The 16,353-nt window shown below is 36.0% G+C and overlaps 2 protein-coding genes across 6 annotated transcripts in view; both read left to right on the top strand.

Annotated features, from left to right (window-relative positions):
• Ssbp2 (single stranded DNA binding protein 2) overlaps window positions 1–16,353 on the top strand; it is a 356,243-nt gene that overhangs the window by 190,524 nt on the left and 149,366 nt on the right. The gene's annotated exons all lie outside the window — the stretch shown is intronic.
• On the top strand, window positions 10,265–12,756 carry LOC124987582 (CTP synthase 1-like). Its single transcript, XM_047556865.1, is given in 2 exon segments — window positions 10,265–11,683; window positions 11,686–12,756. Coding segments are annotated over 2 exon segments (1,773 nt in total). The 5' UTR covers window positions 10,265–10,428; the 3' UTR covers window positions 12,204–12,756.

Genomic DNA, 16,353 nt, shown 5'->3' with positions numbered 1-16,353 from the left:
AGATTTATGTCTATGTTGGATTTGGTTTTTCTGGACCCTTTATATCACATAGGTTACTTATTTGGCCTTTGTTTTGTTTTTCTCTGGCATACCACTCACCTGTTTGGTCAACAACTTTTATAAGAATGAATCTGCTGTACTCTTTCCTTGCAACACTTTTAAGGATTGAAATAGAATTTTGAAAGGTTATCATGTCTAAGATAGCAAAACTTTATAACGGAAGTTATTTCTCTGTATTAGCAAGGGGTAAAAATTATCTCACGAATGTCTAGTGCCTAGTGCCTACATTGTATTCATTAGTTCATATGGTAATGTGAAAAAATATTTGTTAGAATCTGAAAAATTAAGTACATTCTTTAATTCTTTCAAATACACTGTGCATTTCAAGAACTTTTTAGAAATTCAGTTAATTCATCAATATCTGATAATAGAATAAATTCTTGGTAAAGAATTAAAGAAGCATTAAAATTTTCAGACCAAACATTTGAATAATTTACTGATGACTAAAAAAAACCACTTTCCCATTAATAGTTTGGTAATTGACTGATTATGCTCCTCTCTCCAGATGCATGGTGTATATAGAAACATCTTTGAAGTTTATTAAGTCATACATATCAATGCTGTACTTGATCAGTGCAATTTACCTGTATTTTGAATATAGAAACTACTGAAATATAGCTATTATATTTAAAGTATGGCAACTTCTGTATTTTGTATCTGCTGTAATAACAATAATTACATGAAACACTGCATTTGATAAAGGTGGATTTGGAACATGAAAGGATAGATAGGGAAAATTTCTGAAATGATATGGACACTTGGCAGGTAAACATGCACAAGTACTCCCTGAATGTTTGAAAGTTAAGAAACTGTTGGAAATAGTTTCTGTATGTATCACAAATTAAATAATATATTCTATTTGGATAACTAGCTGGGCAGCAATGGGCAATCATATTTCAATGGGAAATGTGCCAAAATGGCTACTTTTTAAAAATGAGGGAGAAATAAGCATGCTTATTTAATGTTTGCTGTAGTTTCCAAAATAGTTCCTTTGTATTTGGTATTTTAGAAGATCTGTATGTTAAAAGAGAGTAATAATCTCTTTGATTTGGTATGTGTTTTTATCAAATTTCAGTGATCATTGCAGAATTTTTCTTCTTGGTTATGTCATTGTGTCTTCTATAAATGAGAAATGCATATTATAAAGTAAATATTACTGTTAATAGAAGTCTAATACAAAAAATAAGTACCTATGTATTAATTTTAGTCATTTTTGGAAGAACGCTTTCTTTTGGGACTTGATGAGAATACTTATTGAAATAGTTATTTTTTTAATTATTAAAATGGATGTATCCTGATTTTTTTTCTATTGAAGATTGAGCCCATGGGTGCTTTATTAGTAAGCTACATTCCCTATCCTTTTTATTTTTATTTTGAGGCAGGGTCTTGCTAAGTTGCTGAGGATGGCCTTAAACTTGCTCTTTATGCCTCAGCTTCACAAGTTGCTGCTATCACACTTGAATTTTTAAAAGCATGAATTTCATAAAAATAAAAAACCTTAATTTTGTTAATTATTTTATTTTTAGTATTTAGTATCTGTGCCCCAAGATGGTGCTAGTGGCAGCGGCAAACCTGCAGGTCCTTTGGCCCTGAACTCCCAGACCTTGACCAGTGTCCCAAACTGGCAGTGACTGCATGTACATAAACCTGAAGAAAGAGAAACTCAAATGTCAACTCAAACAAAGGCGAATACTTCTGTTTTGTAAAGTTGCCTTTTCTTAGACAAAAAAACAAGAGCTTTAACTTAATACTTAGAAAAACTGAACTTATATGCCAAGGGAAAAACTGTTTACTTTGAGACTCAGTTTGTTTAGAAGTCTTTTGAAAAGCTTAGTGAAAGTACAGGCCTTCACTGAGATAAAACTTGATTTTTACTGATAAGAACATTTGTATTTTTAATCTAGTATACTTTAAATCTTAATTTCTGAATTTTTTAATAATTCATGTTAGAATTATAGTTAGAATATATAACTTGAATGAAGTTCTATTTAATTAATATATTTCTTTTGGAGTGGTTATGTGACATTGTTTTAGCTTGCATTTTTCTGCATATGTACTTGCTTAAATGGAGCCAAATGGGAAATATTGAGGAAACAGGACATAGAGACTCCATTATGAGAACGAGATTATTGTTTTGTATAATTTTAATAAATGTTTTGGATTTTGGATATACAAAATGAGATTTTGAGGATGAGGTCTAAGTCTAAATATGAAATTCACATAGCCTAGAGGTAATTTTATATACTATTGCTAATGGGCCTGCTTTTTGACTACAGCCTATCATACTAGGTCAGGCATGGAAGCATTTCTTGGCCATGTTGGTGCTTTAAAAAGTGTAGATTTTGGGCAGATCACTCACCACTTGCCATTTGCCTGTTTGCCTGCCTTTCACCTGCCCATCACCTACTGCCTGATGTCCCCCTGAACCCCATTGCCCAGCATTTGCCTACAGACTGCCAGTAGAACACCCACTACTACTACTGCCTGGAAGTCCATTGTCAGAGTACCTTCAGGTTTATGTACATGCAGCCACTGCCAGCTTGGGACACTGGTCAAGGTCTGGGAGTTCAGGGCCAAAGGACCTGCAGGTTTGCCGCTGCCACTAGCACCATCTTGGGGCACAGCTGCCAGAGCCTAGAGGTATATTGTTGGGGTACCTGCAGGTCTGGTTGCACCTGAGGTCTTCCTGCTGGGTGTGCTAGTGGCTACCATCTGACTGCCTCTTTGCAGGATTGCCCCTTTTTATGAGCACATCCCTGGTGGTCTCTCTGTAAGCTGGAATGCATTGAGATCATGGGACTGCAGCAAGGCAGAGCCTGGTGAATCTGAAGCCCAGGTCCATCAGATTGCAACTGGGTCTGTGTGGGCCAGTCTGGGCCTGGCAAACCTGTCGAAAGTTGGAGACTGGGGTCAGTTCCCTCTTGGGGTGCATGGTTGAAGAAACTGGAAAAAACTGGTCTCTGTCCAGTACTGGCTACAACCGGTAGGAAGACTGGAAGAAGGTGTGAGGGCATCTTGCTATCAGCTTACCCAGGCAACTGGTCCAGCACCCCAGGACTAGAGCTACCATCAAACTTCAGACAACCCCACCTATTGGTAGAGAAGGGAAGCTGAGAAAAAATTTGAAAACCATTGGAAGCAATTGTTCAATTTTCCACTGAGACTTTCCTTTTTTTCCCCCCTCTCAAATGTCTCACCCATCTTTGAATTCACAAATATTTTTCATGCGTCAATTTATTGAGGAATGGGATGTCTGAATAGTGTATTACAGTCTTGTTGTGTATTCTTATATTTTTACTTTTTTAAAAATTTGTATATATTTTCTATCTCATTTATCTTTCTCCCTAGATTCTCTTTCTTACTTCTCTCATGCTAACACTAACTTTTATTAATTCTTCCTTCACTCTTGCCATACATTTTTACCTCTATCTTCTCTTCTGCTCCTTTGTAAGCATCACATCCTACACTACTTCTCTTCCCTCTTTGTCCATCATTTGAAAGAGTAAGCCCTTTTAGCAAACTTACTGTTTATACTGTAGACAATAAGTGAATACATCATTTCTGTTTATTATGACAAAACTGTAGATTCCTTAATAGGAGCTATTTGGTTGTATATTGTTTGCATTGGATGCTGTTAATATTGGTCTCCCCCTTAAAGGTGAGGTACTAAAAACCTTCAGGGACAATATAAGACTACAGAGTAGAAACTGTGCTGCCTCAGATTCATATGGCTAGATGGGAAGACACACAAACAACATGGAAAAATAAGGGAACAAAGTGCCTCAAACAAACCAAGATATTCCAACAATAAACTCCATAGACATCACAGTAGAAGAAATGTCAGAGAAGGAGTTTAGAAGGTACACAGTTAGAATGATCTTCAAAATTAAAGGTGGTATCAGAGAGAAAATACAGGAAGTGAAAGATGACTTCAATAAAGAGGCAGAGATCATAAAAAGGAATCAAGCAGAAATCCTCAAAATGAAGGAAACAATAAGCCAAATTAAAAATTCAATGGAAAATATCACCAACAGACTAGACCACTTGAAAGACAGAACCTCAAGCAATAAAAACAAAATATATATTCTTGAAAATAAACTCAACTATACAAGAGATGATGGTAAGAAACCATGAGCAGAATGTCCAAGAAATATGGAATAATGTTTAAGACCAAATTTAAGATTTATCAGAATAGAGGCATGGAGATACAAACCACAGGAATGCACAGTCTTTTCCATGAGATAATAGCAGAAAATTTCCCAAATTAAAGAGTGAAGTGGAAAATCAACTACTTACAGGACCCTAAATGAACAAAATTATAGCAGACCACCCCAAGGCATGAGAATGACTAACATTTAGAAGAAGGATAAAATTTTAAAGGCTATGAGATAAAAACATCAAATTACATATAGGGGGAAAACAGTTCAGATCTCAGGTGTTTTCTCACCCCAGACCTTCAGTGCCAGGAGGTCCTGGACTAACATATATAAAGCTCTGAAAGAAAATGGATGCTGAGAATTTTATATCCAGCAAAATTAAGCTTAAGATTTGAAGATGAAACAAAAATCCTCCATGATTAACAAAAGTGAAAAAATTCATAACTAGAAAGCCTGCACTACAAAAAATTCTCAGCAAACTATTCCATGAGGAGGAAATGAAAAAAAAAAAAAAAAAAACCAACAAAGAGAGTAACTATTCTAAAAGAAAAGTTTGTCAAAGGAGAGACTAAGTCAAGTTAAAAATCAAAAATACACCAAAATGATCGGGAATACAAATCTTATCTCAATAATAACTCTCAATGTTAATTGCCTAAACTCATCAATCAAAGGATACAGACTGGCAGATTGGATTTAAAAAAAAAAGCCAATAATATACTGTCCTCAAGAGACTCACCTTATAGGAAAAGACATCGACATCCACACACTGAAGGAAAGGTTGGGAAAAAAATATATCACTCCCACGGACTGAGTAAACAAGCAGGGGTTTCCATCTTCATATCAGATAGAGTGGACTTCAAGCCAAAGTTAGAAGGGAAAAAAGGGGAAAATACTGCTTAAGGCTATCGTACATCAAAAAGACATAAAAATTGTAAATATATATGCCCCAAACAATGGAGCATCTACATATATCAAATAAACCCTTCTCAATTTCAAGAATCAAATAGATCACAATGTAATAATCCTGGGTAACTTTAACACACCTCTCTCAACACTGGATAGATCTTCAAACAAAGAAACTATAGAACTAAGTAATACAATCATTAATTTAAACTTAATGGACATATATAGAGTATTTCATCCATCATGGAACGAATACACTTTCTTCATAGCAGCATATGGATCCTTCTCTAAAATAGACCATGGCCTATGCCAAAAAGCAACTCTTAACAAAGAAATAGAAATACTACCCTACATTCTATCAGATCATAATGGAATGAAATTAGAAATCAATGACAAAATAAAAAATAGAAGCAACTGCAACACCTGGAGACTAAGTAACATACTATTGAATGACAAATGGATAACAGAAGAAATCAGAGAGGAAATAAAGTAAACATATACTGTAAGTCCAAATTCAGTGAAAAGGATACTTTTTCACAAAATTAAATTACTTCAAAATATTACAGGTGTTTCTTCTAATGCAGATGAAAATTTAATTGAGGAAAACCTGCCTTTCTAAGAATATTCATAGATCTACTGATTCACAACTGGGTAAATACATTTTCAATTTCTAGGCAGTTTAAAAATATGTCCAAGGAATATAGCTGTAAATGTAACTTTTTTCATAAAAACTCCCTGTATATATATTCAAGAATTGTTATCCATTCTGTCAAGCTATCTAACAAGTTAGATAGCTTCCTAGTCATCCAAGTTTTTGTGCAACAAAATCAAAGTGATAATTATTTCTGTCATTGCAACTTTGTCTTGTTACCACTTCAGTTTTGAAATATTGAGATGAAATTGTAATAGTCTAAAAAAAGTATTACTTAATGACTAGAACCTATTTACAGCATCAATTTCCTGTGTTTAAAAAAGAGAAAAAAAAAAGAAACTGATTATTAAAGGGAATAGACTCTATCATGTATTAGGTAAAAATTAATTTATGGTTTATTACCATAATATCTTAAAGATTCAATAACAACTTACACTTTTGTATACAGGATCACTTACCCAGTCTGGCTGCAAGGAAGGGCAATCAAAGAATAACACTGGCCTGGGATGAAAATTTCCCCACCACTTCTTGGCAAGGTGTAGACCCCAAACAATTACTACCTACTTTGATATTACCTTTCTCTCTTATTCTTTCCTCAACATCAATAGGAAAGAGGGCTAAATGATCAACTTTGTTTTAATAAGTCTCCAGATTATATTTTTTAAATCTATCAGCACAATTTAAATAAGAGACAGGCCAAATGAGTTAAAAATATTTTTGCACATTGACATTTGTATGTATATGTGTTGTACTTGAATATAAATTCACCTTTTATTTAAAAGATCAAAGAGTTTCATTAATATATTGCTTCTGTTACATGGTTACATGACATGTAAATGACAGCTTTATTCATCTATCTGGCTCTAAAGACACTGTGTTCTTGGTAATTATACTACATTGCATACACTTCATAATACGTACAGCAAAATAATCATTCGTATTTATTAAATGATTATATGAAATGTACTAGACATTGTGTTGGGCACTGTAAGAAAAATGTAACATGATTATTGCCCTCTGGAATCTTACAGCTATTTAGTGGTAATGAATTATAGCAATAATTAAACATTAGTTTTGCTAATAGTCATTGCTATACATAGAGAGGTAAAAGGTAAGTCATATATAGAGGTACATTAATTGAAGGGATAAAGGAAAGCTTTATGAAGATATGATATCTAGAGTGGAATCTCAAAGGATGGATTAAGTTTAACAGAAACAGAGTTTGATCATGATCTTAGGAAACCCCAGTGAAGCATTTCCAAAGCCACGTGACTGAAAAAGGGCTGGATTGGTTTAAAAAAAAAAAAATTGGTTTGAGCATAGCTTTAATGTACAGTCACAATACAATATGTAGGCAAGCTTGGCTGAAGTAGATAAGAGTAGAAACTTAATAATAAATATAAAGAATAGAAGCTGATAATCATGAAACTAAGTGCCAAGTAAAGAATCTAGTTTTCTTCCTTGAAAGAATCATTAAGCACTCTTTTCAGGGGGAGGGGGAATACCAGGGATTGAACTCAGAGGCACTTTACCACTGAGCCACATCCCTACCCTATTTTGTATTTCATTTAGAGACAGGTCTCACTGAGTTGCTTAGCACCTAACTTTTGCTGAGGCTGGTTTTGAACTCCTGACCCCCCTGCCTCAGCCTTCTGAGACCCTGGGTCTCAGTAGAGCCCAACTCATGAAACGTTTTTGAGGAGAATTATTACTGGACAAATGCAGTATATAGGGACTGTTTAATCTGACTGCAGGGAAAGTGACAAGAGGTAAGTATAGTTTAGAAGATGCTGGTATAGAGAGGTGAGGGAGGGAGGGAGGAAGGGGAAAAGGGAGGAGGAGTTGGGAGAGAGAAATATCACATGGAAGACTAGAAGGAAAAATGATAGGAATAGAATTATGATTTTCAGTAGGAAAGAAATTCTTACTGTTTTTTTTCGTAAAGTTTTTTTCATTGTTTGTTTCACAGAAAAGGGCAATATTGGGGCTGGGTTGTGGCTCACTGGTAGAGCACTTGTATAGCACTTGTGAGACTCTGGGTTCAATCTTCAGCACTACATTAAAAAAATAAATTAAATAAAGGTATTGTGTCCCTCTACAACGAAAAGTATTTTAAAAAAATAAAGAACTGGGCAATATTATTTTAACCTTGAATTTAAAGTGGTGAATGATATCCAAGTACAAATGTCTACTGCACCAACTGGAAAAGCAAGGCAAAAATAAAGCTCGAGAGGAATTGGGGAATCATTCCAATAAATGTAATAAAATTAATTATGAGGGAAAAATGGCAGAATGACAATTCAGAGTGTCAAGATATACAAAAAGAAGTAACAAAAAGACACATTACTTCAAATTAAAATGTATAGATCCCACTCAGGATTATATAAAGGTAATTTTTAAATTTTAGTTTTAACTGATTCTGTCTTTATCCACCATAAAAGCAGGAGAAGAAATACTCTGGTTATGACTGCTGTGGTTTCTACTGTGCAATACCAGATGACAGAGAGTAAAAACAGCACTGGGCCCCTCAGCACTGCACACATTATGTAATCAGATAAAAGCTTACACAATAGGGAACGGAAGCTGTCGAATAGCCTGTAGACACTACCTGGTGAATGAATAGATTTTTTCCAGTTCGTGTCTGGACCAACTGCCAGCAACAGTTTTCAAATTAATTAAAACATATGGTCATTACATTTTTTACAATTGTACCATTTTTTGCACCACAGATGTCTTCATAAAATGTTGCAAGTAAATATATTTTTAAAATTTAAAAGATGCTTTATCTTAACTTCTGATTGTTCTTAATTTGGTAGTGTCTCAATAATTCAGTTTTCAGTTTATCTGTCCTTTAACCTTTCAGTTAAAGAGTTAATGTTTTACAAATAATATTTAATGTATTAAGGAAGCATACTGATTCAATGACCTTTGCAGAAAGATTCTATAAAGCAAAAATTACATTCCTTTTGTTCCCACTTTGAAAATTGAAATTGGAGGGAGAGGGGAAATTTGAATTTTTAAGAAGTTGGGAATGAGGCTTTTTTTGTAGAATAAAAACTTCTATTTTTCTATTAAATTATATTTATTATGTAAGACATTAAAGCCAAATATAAAAACTTACTACTATTAAAAAATAATCTCAGAGAAATCAATCAAATACTATGGCAATTAGATGGAATTTAGCTGTTTGAGAAAAACAGTGGCTTGTACCAGTGGTCAAAACAAAGTCACTGTGATATAGCCTAGAAAATGGAGAACCATGTTAACTCCAAATTCAGTTCAAGCTCATATATGTTTACTAAGTACCTACTAACCAAGTCCTGAAGAGAAGAAAGGTAAATACATTGACAACTCAACCAACAGATATTAGGTGTAAAATCAAAATATACCACCATCAAGTATTGAGGATTGAACCCAGGGGTACTCTACCACTGAGTTATATCCCCAGCTATTTATTTTTTAAGACAGGGTCTTGCTAAGTTGCCTAGGCTGGATCAATCTTGTAATCCTCCTACTTCAGCCTCCCAAGTAGCTGCAATTACAGGTATGCATTTCTGCTCCCAACTGGTGCTGGTTTTATATGTTAGTTCCAGTTTTAAACTATAAAACTCTCTCTCTCTCTCTTATTTTTTTTTTTTTTTTTGCCTTATTGGAGATTAAACCTAGGGCTTTACACATGCCAGGCAAACTGTTTTCCACTGAACTATATTACCAGTCCTATAAAACTTAAACTTAAACTATAAAACTTATTTTTTGGTTTAGGAGAAAAGCATCTCTGGATCTAGTTGCAGAACTTCATGTTCATATCACTCTATTTTATTCCTTTTATAAACCTGTGATATAATTATTATGAAATCCTAATAGGTCAAACAATCTTATTATCAGTCCTAGTACAGTCTGGACTTAGTATACTATATTACATGTATATCTGCTCAGTGTCAAAGTATTATAAAGGCAGACATTTTAATTGAGTTCCTCCTAAAAAAGGCTCAAGTGTAGGTAAGAAAAAAGATGCTTTACTAATAGAAGGCAAGGGCATAAGGACACCATATGTCAATACCAAAAGTTGATTTTATAGTGCTCATTTTCTGTTTTCACTGTTGTTTAAAATGATTAAAGATAATCTTCAATGTAATTATGTTCATTGTGGAGGTCTTTAGACCACTTAATAACTCATATCTAAAATTAAGGCAATAATATAGACCAAATACAAAATACATGTTTGCTTTTTACTTATAATAGCAACCAAGTAATCTAATAGAAAAATAAGTAAAAGTATACATGAGTAACAGGAGAGTATAAGTCAAATATACAGTGCATTACTCTGGATCTGGTGTGTTAGTGGTATGGTAGACTTCTTGTATTAATGAATATTGGTAGTAGTAGTGGTTTTAGTAGACAGCGGTTTATCACAATTCAAGCCTTTATTTCTTATATCTATAAGGAATGGAGTAAAAAGAAATAGTAGACAAGATATGCAGAAAATGATATCAAGAGTCCCCAAGGGGCACCGCCTAGAGCCCGCCTCCCAGAAAGACTGCCGGCGCATGCGGCCAGGACTCATCAACTGGCTGCCCGGGGCTCACTGCGAGAGTCGCCGGCCTAGCTCTGTAGTTGACGGGAGGATCTGAAGCCGGCCTCAGATCAAAAAGGAAAATGAAGTACATTTTAGTTACTGGTGATGTCATATCAGGAATCGGAAAAGGAATCATTGCCAGCAGTGTGGGCACAATACTGAAGTCATGTGGCTTACATGTAACTTCAATTAAAATCGATCCCTACATTAACATTGATGCAGGAACATTCTCTCCTTATGAGCATGGTGAGGTTTTTGTGCTGGATGATGTTGGGGAAGTGGACCTGGACCTGGGTAACTATGAGAGGTTCCTTGATATCTGCCTCACCAAAGACAATAATCTCACCACTGGAAAGATATACCAGTATGTCATTAACAAGGAGCGCAAAGGAGATTACCTGGGGAAAACCGTCCAAGTTGCCCCTCACATCACGGATGCAATCCAGGAGTGGGTGATGAGATGGGCGTTAATACCTGTAGATGAAGATGGCCTAGAACCTCAAGTGTGTGTTATCGAGCTTGGCGGAACAGTGGGAGATATTGAAAGCATGCCTTTCATTGAGGCCTTCCGGCAGTTCCAGTTCAAGGTCAAAAGGGAGAACTTTTGTAATATCCATGTCAGTCTAGTTCCTCAGCCAAGCTCAACGGGAGAACAGAAGACAAAACCCACCCAGAATAGTGTTCGAGAACTTAGAGGGCTTGGACTTTCCCCAGACCTGGTTGTATGCAGTTGCTCAGATCCTCTTGACACATCAGTGAAAGAGAAAATATCAATGTTCTGCCATGTCGAACCTGAACAAGTAATCTGTGTCCTTGATGTCTCATCCATCTACCGGGTCCCCTTGTTGTTAGAAGAGCAAGGGGTTGTAGATTATTTTCTTCGAAGACTTGACCTTCCTATTGAGAGGCAGCCACGGAAAATGCTGATGAAGTGGAAAGAGATGGCAGACAGATATGATCGCTTGCTGGAGACATGCTCTATTGCCCTTGTGGGTAAATACACAAAGTTTTCAGACTCATATGCCTCTGTCATTAAAGCTCTGGAGCATTCCGCATTGGCCATCAACCACAAATTGGATATCAGGTACATAGATTCGACTGACCTGGAGCCCAGTACCCTGCAGGAGGAACCTGTGCGCTACCACGAGGCTTGGCAGAAGCTCTGCAGTGCTCATGGAGGGCTGGTTCCAGGAGGATTTGGTGTTCACGGTACTGAAGGAAAAATCCAAGCCATCGCCTGGGCTCGGAAGCAGAAAAAGCCTTTTTTGGGTGTGTGCTTAGGAATGCAGTTGGCAGTGGTTGAATTTTCAAGAAATGTGCTGGGATGGTCAGATGCAATTCTACAGAGTTTGACCCCAAGACCAGTCATCCTGTGGTCATAGACATGCCAGAACACAACCATGGGCAGATGGGAGGAAACATGAGGCTGGGCAAGAGGAGAACCCTGTTCCAGACCAAGAACTCAGTCATGAGGAAGCTCTATGGAGACCCAGACTACTTGGAAGAGAGGCACCGCCATTGCTTTGAGATGAAGCCAGTCTTGAAAAAATGCTTGGAAGAGCAGGGCTTGATGTTTGTTGGCCAGGATGTTGAAGGGGAGCGGATGGAGATTGTGGAGCTGGAAGATCATCCTTTCTTTGTTGGAGTTCATTACCACCCTGAGTTCCTGTCCAGGCCTATCAAGCCCTCCCCACCCTACGTTGGCCTCCTCCTGGCCTCTGTGGGCCGGCTCCCACATTACCTCCAGAAAGACTGCAGGCTCTCACCCAGGGACACCTACAGTGACAGAAGTGGGAGCTGCTCCCCTGACTCTGAAATCACTGAACTGAAATTTCCATCAATAAACCATGACTGATCTGCTAATGGATGATTCTTCAAGAGAGCCTTTGACTTTGACAAGAGTTTACAGTTATGATTTTACACTCGGCTTTTGACACTTCCTTTAAATTATGTTTTTATTAAGATTATTTTATTACAGGAGAAAGGTATTTGGAAAACTGTCATTTACATGTCGCATCATGTACACTGGCTCCAGGCCCGCCTGCTGCTCAGTCTTTCCTGTGCAGGTCGGGAGGCTGTGAGATGAGAAGCCCACATTGAGATGGGTGCTGACGACAGGGGTTGGTGGAGGCCCGTTGACCACCTTGTTTCTCCAGCTACCTCGTGTCACTGTGGATTCGAGCATGTTGCCTGTTGCTTCCCTTGGGTACCCAGGCCGTTGCTCAGTGCCACGTGCTGGAGCAGACATGGGAGGATCACTGTAGCCGGTGCTTCCCCTGTGGGGTGCTGGTGACTTCCTGTACTGCCTGTCACCGAGAGCAGTGAAGCCAGAGCTAAGGCCTCAGTACTGCTCTGGGTTGTGGAAACTCTTGGTACCAACTGTGGCTGGTCCTCATCATCCAAAGGATCAGTCTGTTTGGTGTCACATGATGCAGCAAGAAGTTGGTGTCTCTGAAGTATGATTTTAAAACTCTGCACCTCTGGCTGCATCTCCTGGTCCTGGGGTTGGTTGCATCAAGGGGTCACTTTAAAAAAAAAAAGAATCTTTGTGGGGAAACTGCCTCTAAAACCCTCTCATATATAGATAGCTTTGACTTGAGGGTACTTTTTTCTTCCAGAATGGTGTTAACTGCAGTTAAAATGCAATATGAAAACTATTTTCTTAATGTGATGTAATAGGCACAGCCACTGCCTACTGTATTCTGACTGAACTCCGTGTATACTCTAACTTAAGGAATAAATAATGCAGAACAAAAAAAAAAAAGTCCCCAAGGTTCAAAAATTCAAAGGTGGGAGTAGCCACAAGCATGTAGTCCCAGAGGATATGTAGTAATACTAAAGAGACCTTGGGATGGATTCAGGACTTAAGCTGATATCTGGGTTAAATGTAAAATGAAAGTACTTGACTGTGACCTAAAAAGTCACTTTTAGCTCTAAAAATCTGTTATTGCATGTTCTGCAATTTTGTCATGTCTGTACCATGTTAAAAGAAACCTGCAAAGCCAAAAGAAAGGTTCAATAAGAACAACTCTACTCCCTATATAGGGTTACCATTAAATTTTTTTGTCTTAAAAAGTTATGTCAAAATTGTAATTTTCAGAAGAAAATAATACAAATATTTTGTTGATTTTCAAGATAAATTATTTTGTTCCCTTTTAAATTTTGTTCTGCTTTATTTTATTTGCAATTCACTATGTTCTGCATGTGTTTTTTTGGTTTACTTTGCTATGAAAATTATTTCCTTTTAATCTGTGCAGAAAGGACTTGCTTCCTGAATTATACTTTTGTTGTTCTGGCTCCATATGAAATAACAGGAGATGTAGGAACCCATAGTATTTTGAAAAGACTTAGAAATTATTGTTCTTAACTTTTTCTCTTTTCTTTAGTTAGAGCTTACAATTTTACCCTGACTGATGTATCTTCAGGTCAAGTCTGACTTGGATGTGATGATTTATATTTATTATTTACCTTGCTTGACAGAAATTACTTCTTGGAAAATGGATTGTATCGAGTTGATTGGAGTAACAAAAAATTGCCAACAATGCAATAAGAAGACAAAAATAGTACCATTAAACACTCTTATCATATGAAGTCATGTTACTATAAGACATGTTTGACAGCTTCATTCTGTAAGGCTAATATAACTTATACATGTAAGCTTAAATAAAAATACATGTAGTGCAGTTTTTTATGGTATGTCATGATTGTGACCTAGAACAAACATGCCACCTATAATATGCACTAGGCATTTAATCTGAAAAGTCAGTTTTCAAAGTTTACTTGCCCCCCTGAAACTTAATTAAAGGAGGTTTTGTGTGTTTCTCTGATTGTATTTTGTAAGGATGTGGATTTTGTTGGTTTCTTAAAAATGGATCCAGGAAAGTTTAAACAAGAAATGTCTTAGTCTGGTACTTGATGAACTGTTGGAAAGATAAAATATTCATTTAATTTATCTAGAGCTAAAGGCAATTATACAATAAAGCTTAATTATTAAAAATCAGACTTTAAAAAATTATAGTAAGCTTTAGATAATGTTTGATAAAATCCCTGTTAGGAAGGACATTTAGGAAATGTGAAATGTTTTACCAGAACCGGATACCTAGTTCCTAGTTGTAGGTGTAGATACCTACATCCCAGTCAAGAACTTTTTTTCTCTGGGGCATACAGACTCTGGACCCTGGGTTCCAATTCTAGTCTATTTGTTATTACCCGTGCAGTTTTGTCACTTGACCAATCTTCAATACTTCACTTGTACATTGATAAAGACAGTAGTGATGCTCATTTATTAGTTATAAGGATTTTTAAGGCATCTGTTCAATTGTCTCTCTTTTTTATACCTTTATTTTATTTATTTATTGTTATGTGGTGCCAAGGATTGAACCCAGTGCCTTACACATGCTAGGCAAGTACCATACCACTTAGCCACAATCCCAGCCCCAGTTATAAGGATTTAACAAGTTAATATTTGATACTGCCTAGTGTCTCCTATATAGTGAATGCTATATGTAAGTTGTTATAAAGTATATACATTGATGTTTTAGCAGGTTACTTTAAATATTTCATTTGAGTATAAAATTTATCCAGAAAAAAGGCATTATTAGAATTTTTAACTTTTTGAGAGTAGCAGAAACAAATAATTATTCTTTAATAAGACACTGAGAGAGAGACCGTGCAACTTGGCATTAAGGATTGTGAATGCTAATATGGACTAAAATAGCTCTGTAACCTGAAAATGGGCATATGATGGTATCTCTGGACCTCAGTTCCCTCTTGTTTTATATGTGAGGAATGGAACTAAAGCATTTCTATGCTTATGTTTTCTAAGTATAATGTTAAGTTTAATTGACAAGAATGTGAAGAAATAAAAAGTTCATACACAAATTCCTCTTTTATTCATTTTTATCCCATCACTTCTATAAAACACTACCCCAGAGTCTAGGTATCGTATTTTGCCTCAAAGACTCATTAGTCTGGTATTATATACCAGCAATCTTTTGGTTAGTGTATGCATAATTCATATTTTTTCTATCCATTTACTTTAAATTTTTCCACAGTCTTATATTTAAGGCTTGTTTCTTGACATTAGCATATGGTTGAATTTTGAAAAAATCCTGTCTGACTAGTTTGTTTGTTTTTAATTTGTTCTAGTTTTACATGAACGTATAACTTCTCATTCTTCTGGTTGTACATGATATATGTACATAGGGTAATAATGTCTGATTCATTCTACTATCCTTCCTACCTCCATACCCACTCTCCTCCCTTCACTCCCCTTTGCCTAATTTATAGTACCTCTATTTCCCTAGCCACCCCCGCCCCATTGTGAATTAGCATCCACATATCAGAGAAAACATTGGACCTTTGGTTTTTTGGGATTGACTTATTTCTCTTACCATGATATTCTCCAGCTCCATCCATTTACCTGAAAATGCCATCATTTCATTCTTCTTTAAGGCTGAGTAATATTCCATTGTGTCATCCATCAACAAGTGAATACTCTTTCTTCTCAACAGCACATGGATCCTTCTGTAAAATAGACCACATGTTATGCCACAAAGCAACTTTTAGCAATACAAAAAAAAAATAGAGGTACTACTCTGCATTCTATCTGATCATAATGGAATGAAATCAATGACAAAATAAAAAATAGAAGCTACTGCAACATCTGGAGACTAAATAATTTGCTATTGAATGATGAATGGATAGCAGAAGAAATCAGAGTGAAAATAAAAAAATACTTACAGGTAAATGAGAACCCTGATACAACATAACAGAATCTCTAGGACAATATGAAGGCAGTGCTAAGAGGAAGGAAATTTCATTGCATTGAGCTCATTCATTAAAAGAATTAAAAGTCAACAAATAAATGACTTAAATTACATCTCAAAGCCTTAGAAAAAGAAGAACAAATCCACACCAAAGGTAGTAGAAGACAGGAAATAATAAAAATCAGAGCTGAAATCAATGAAATTGAAACAAAAGAAATAATTGAAAAAATTGACAAA

The sequence above is a fragment of the Sciurus carolinensis genome, chromosome 6 (genome assembly GCF_902686445.1).
Source record: "Sciurus carolinensis chromosome 6, mSciCar1.2, whole genome shotgun sequence".
In the NCBI taxonomy this organism is placed as follows: domain Eukaryota; kingdom Metazoa; phylum Chordata; class Mammalia; order Rodentia; family Sciuridae; genus Sciurus; species Sciurus carolinensis.
This window is presented reverse-complemented; position numbering and strand designations above follow the sequence as displayed.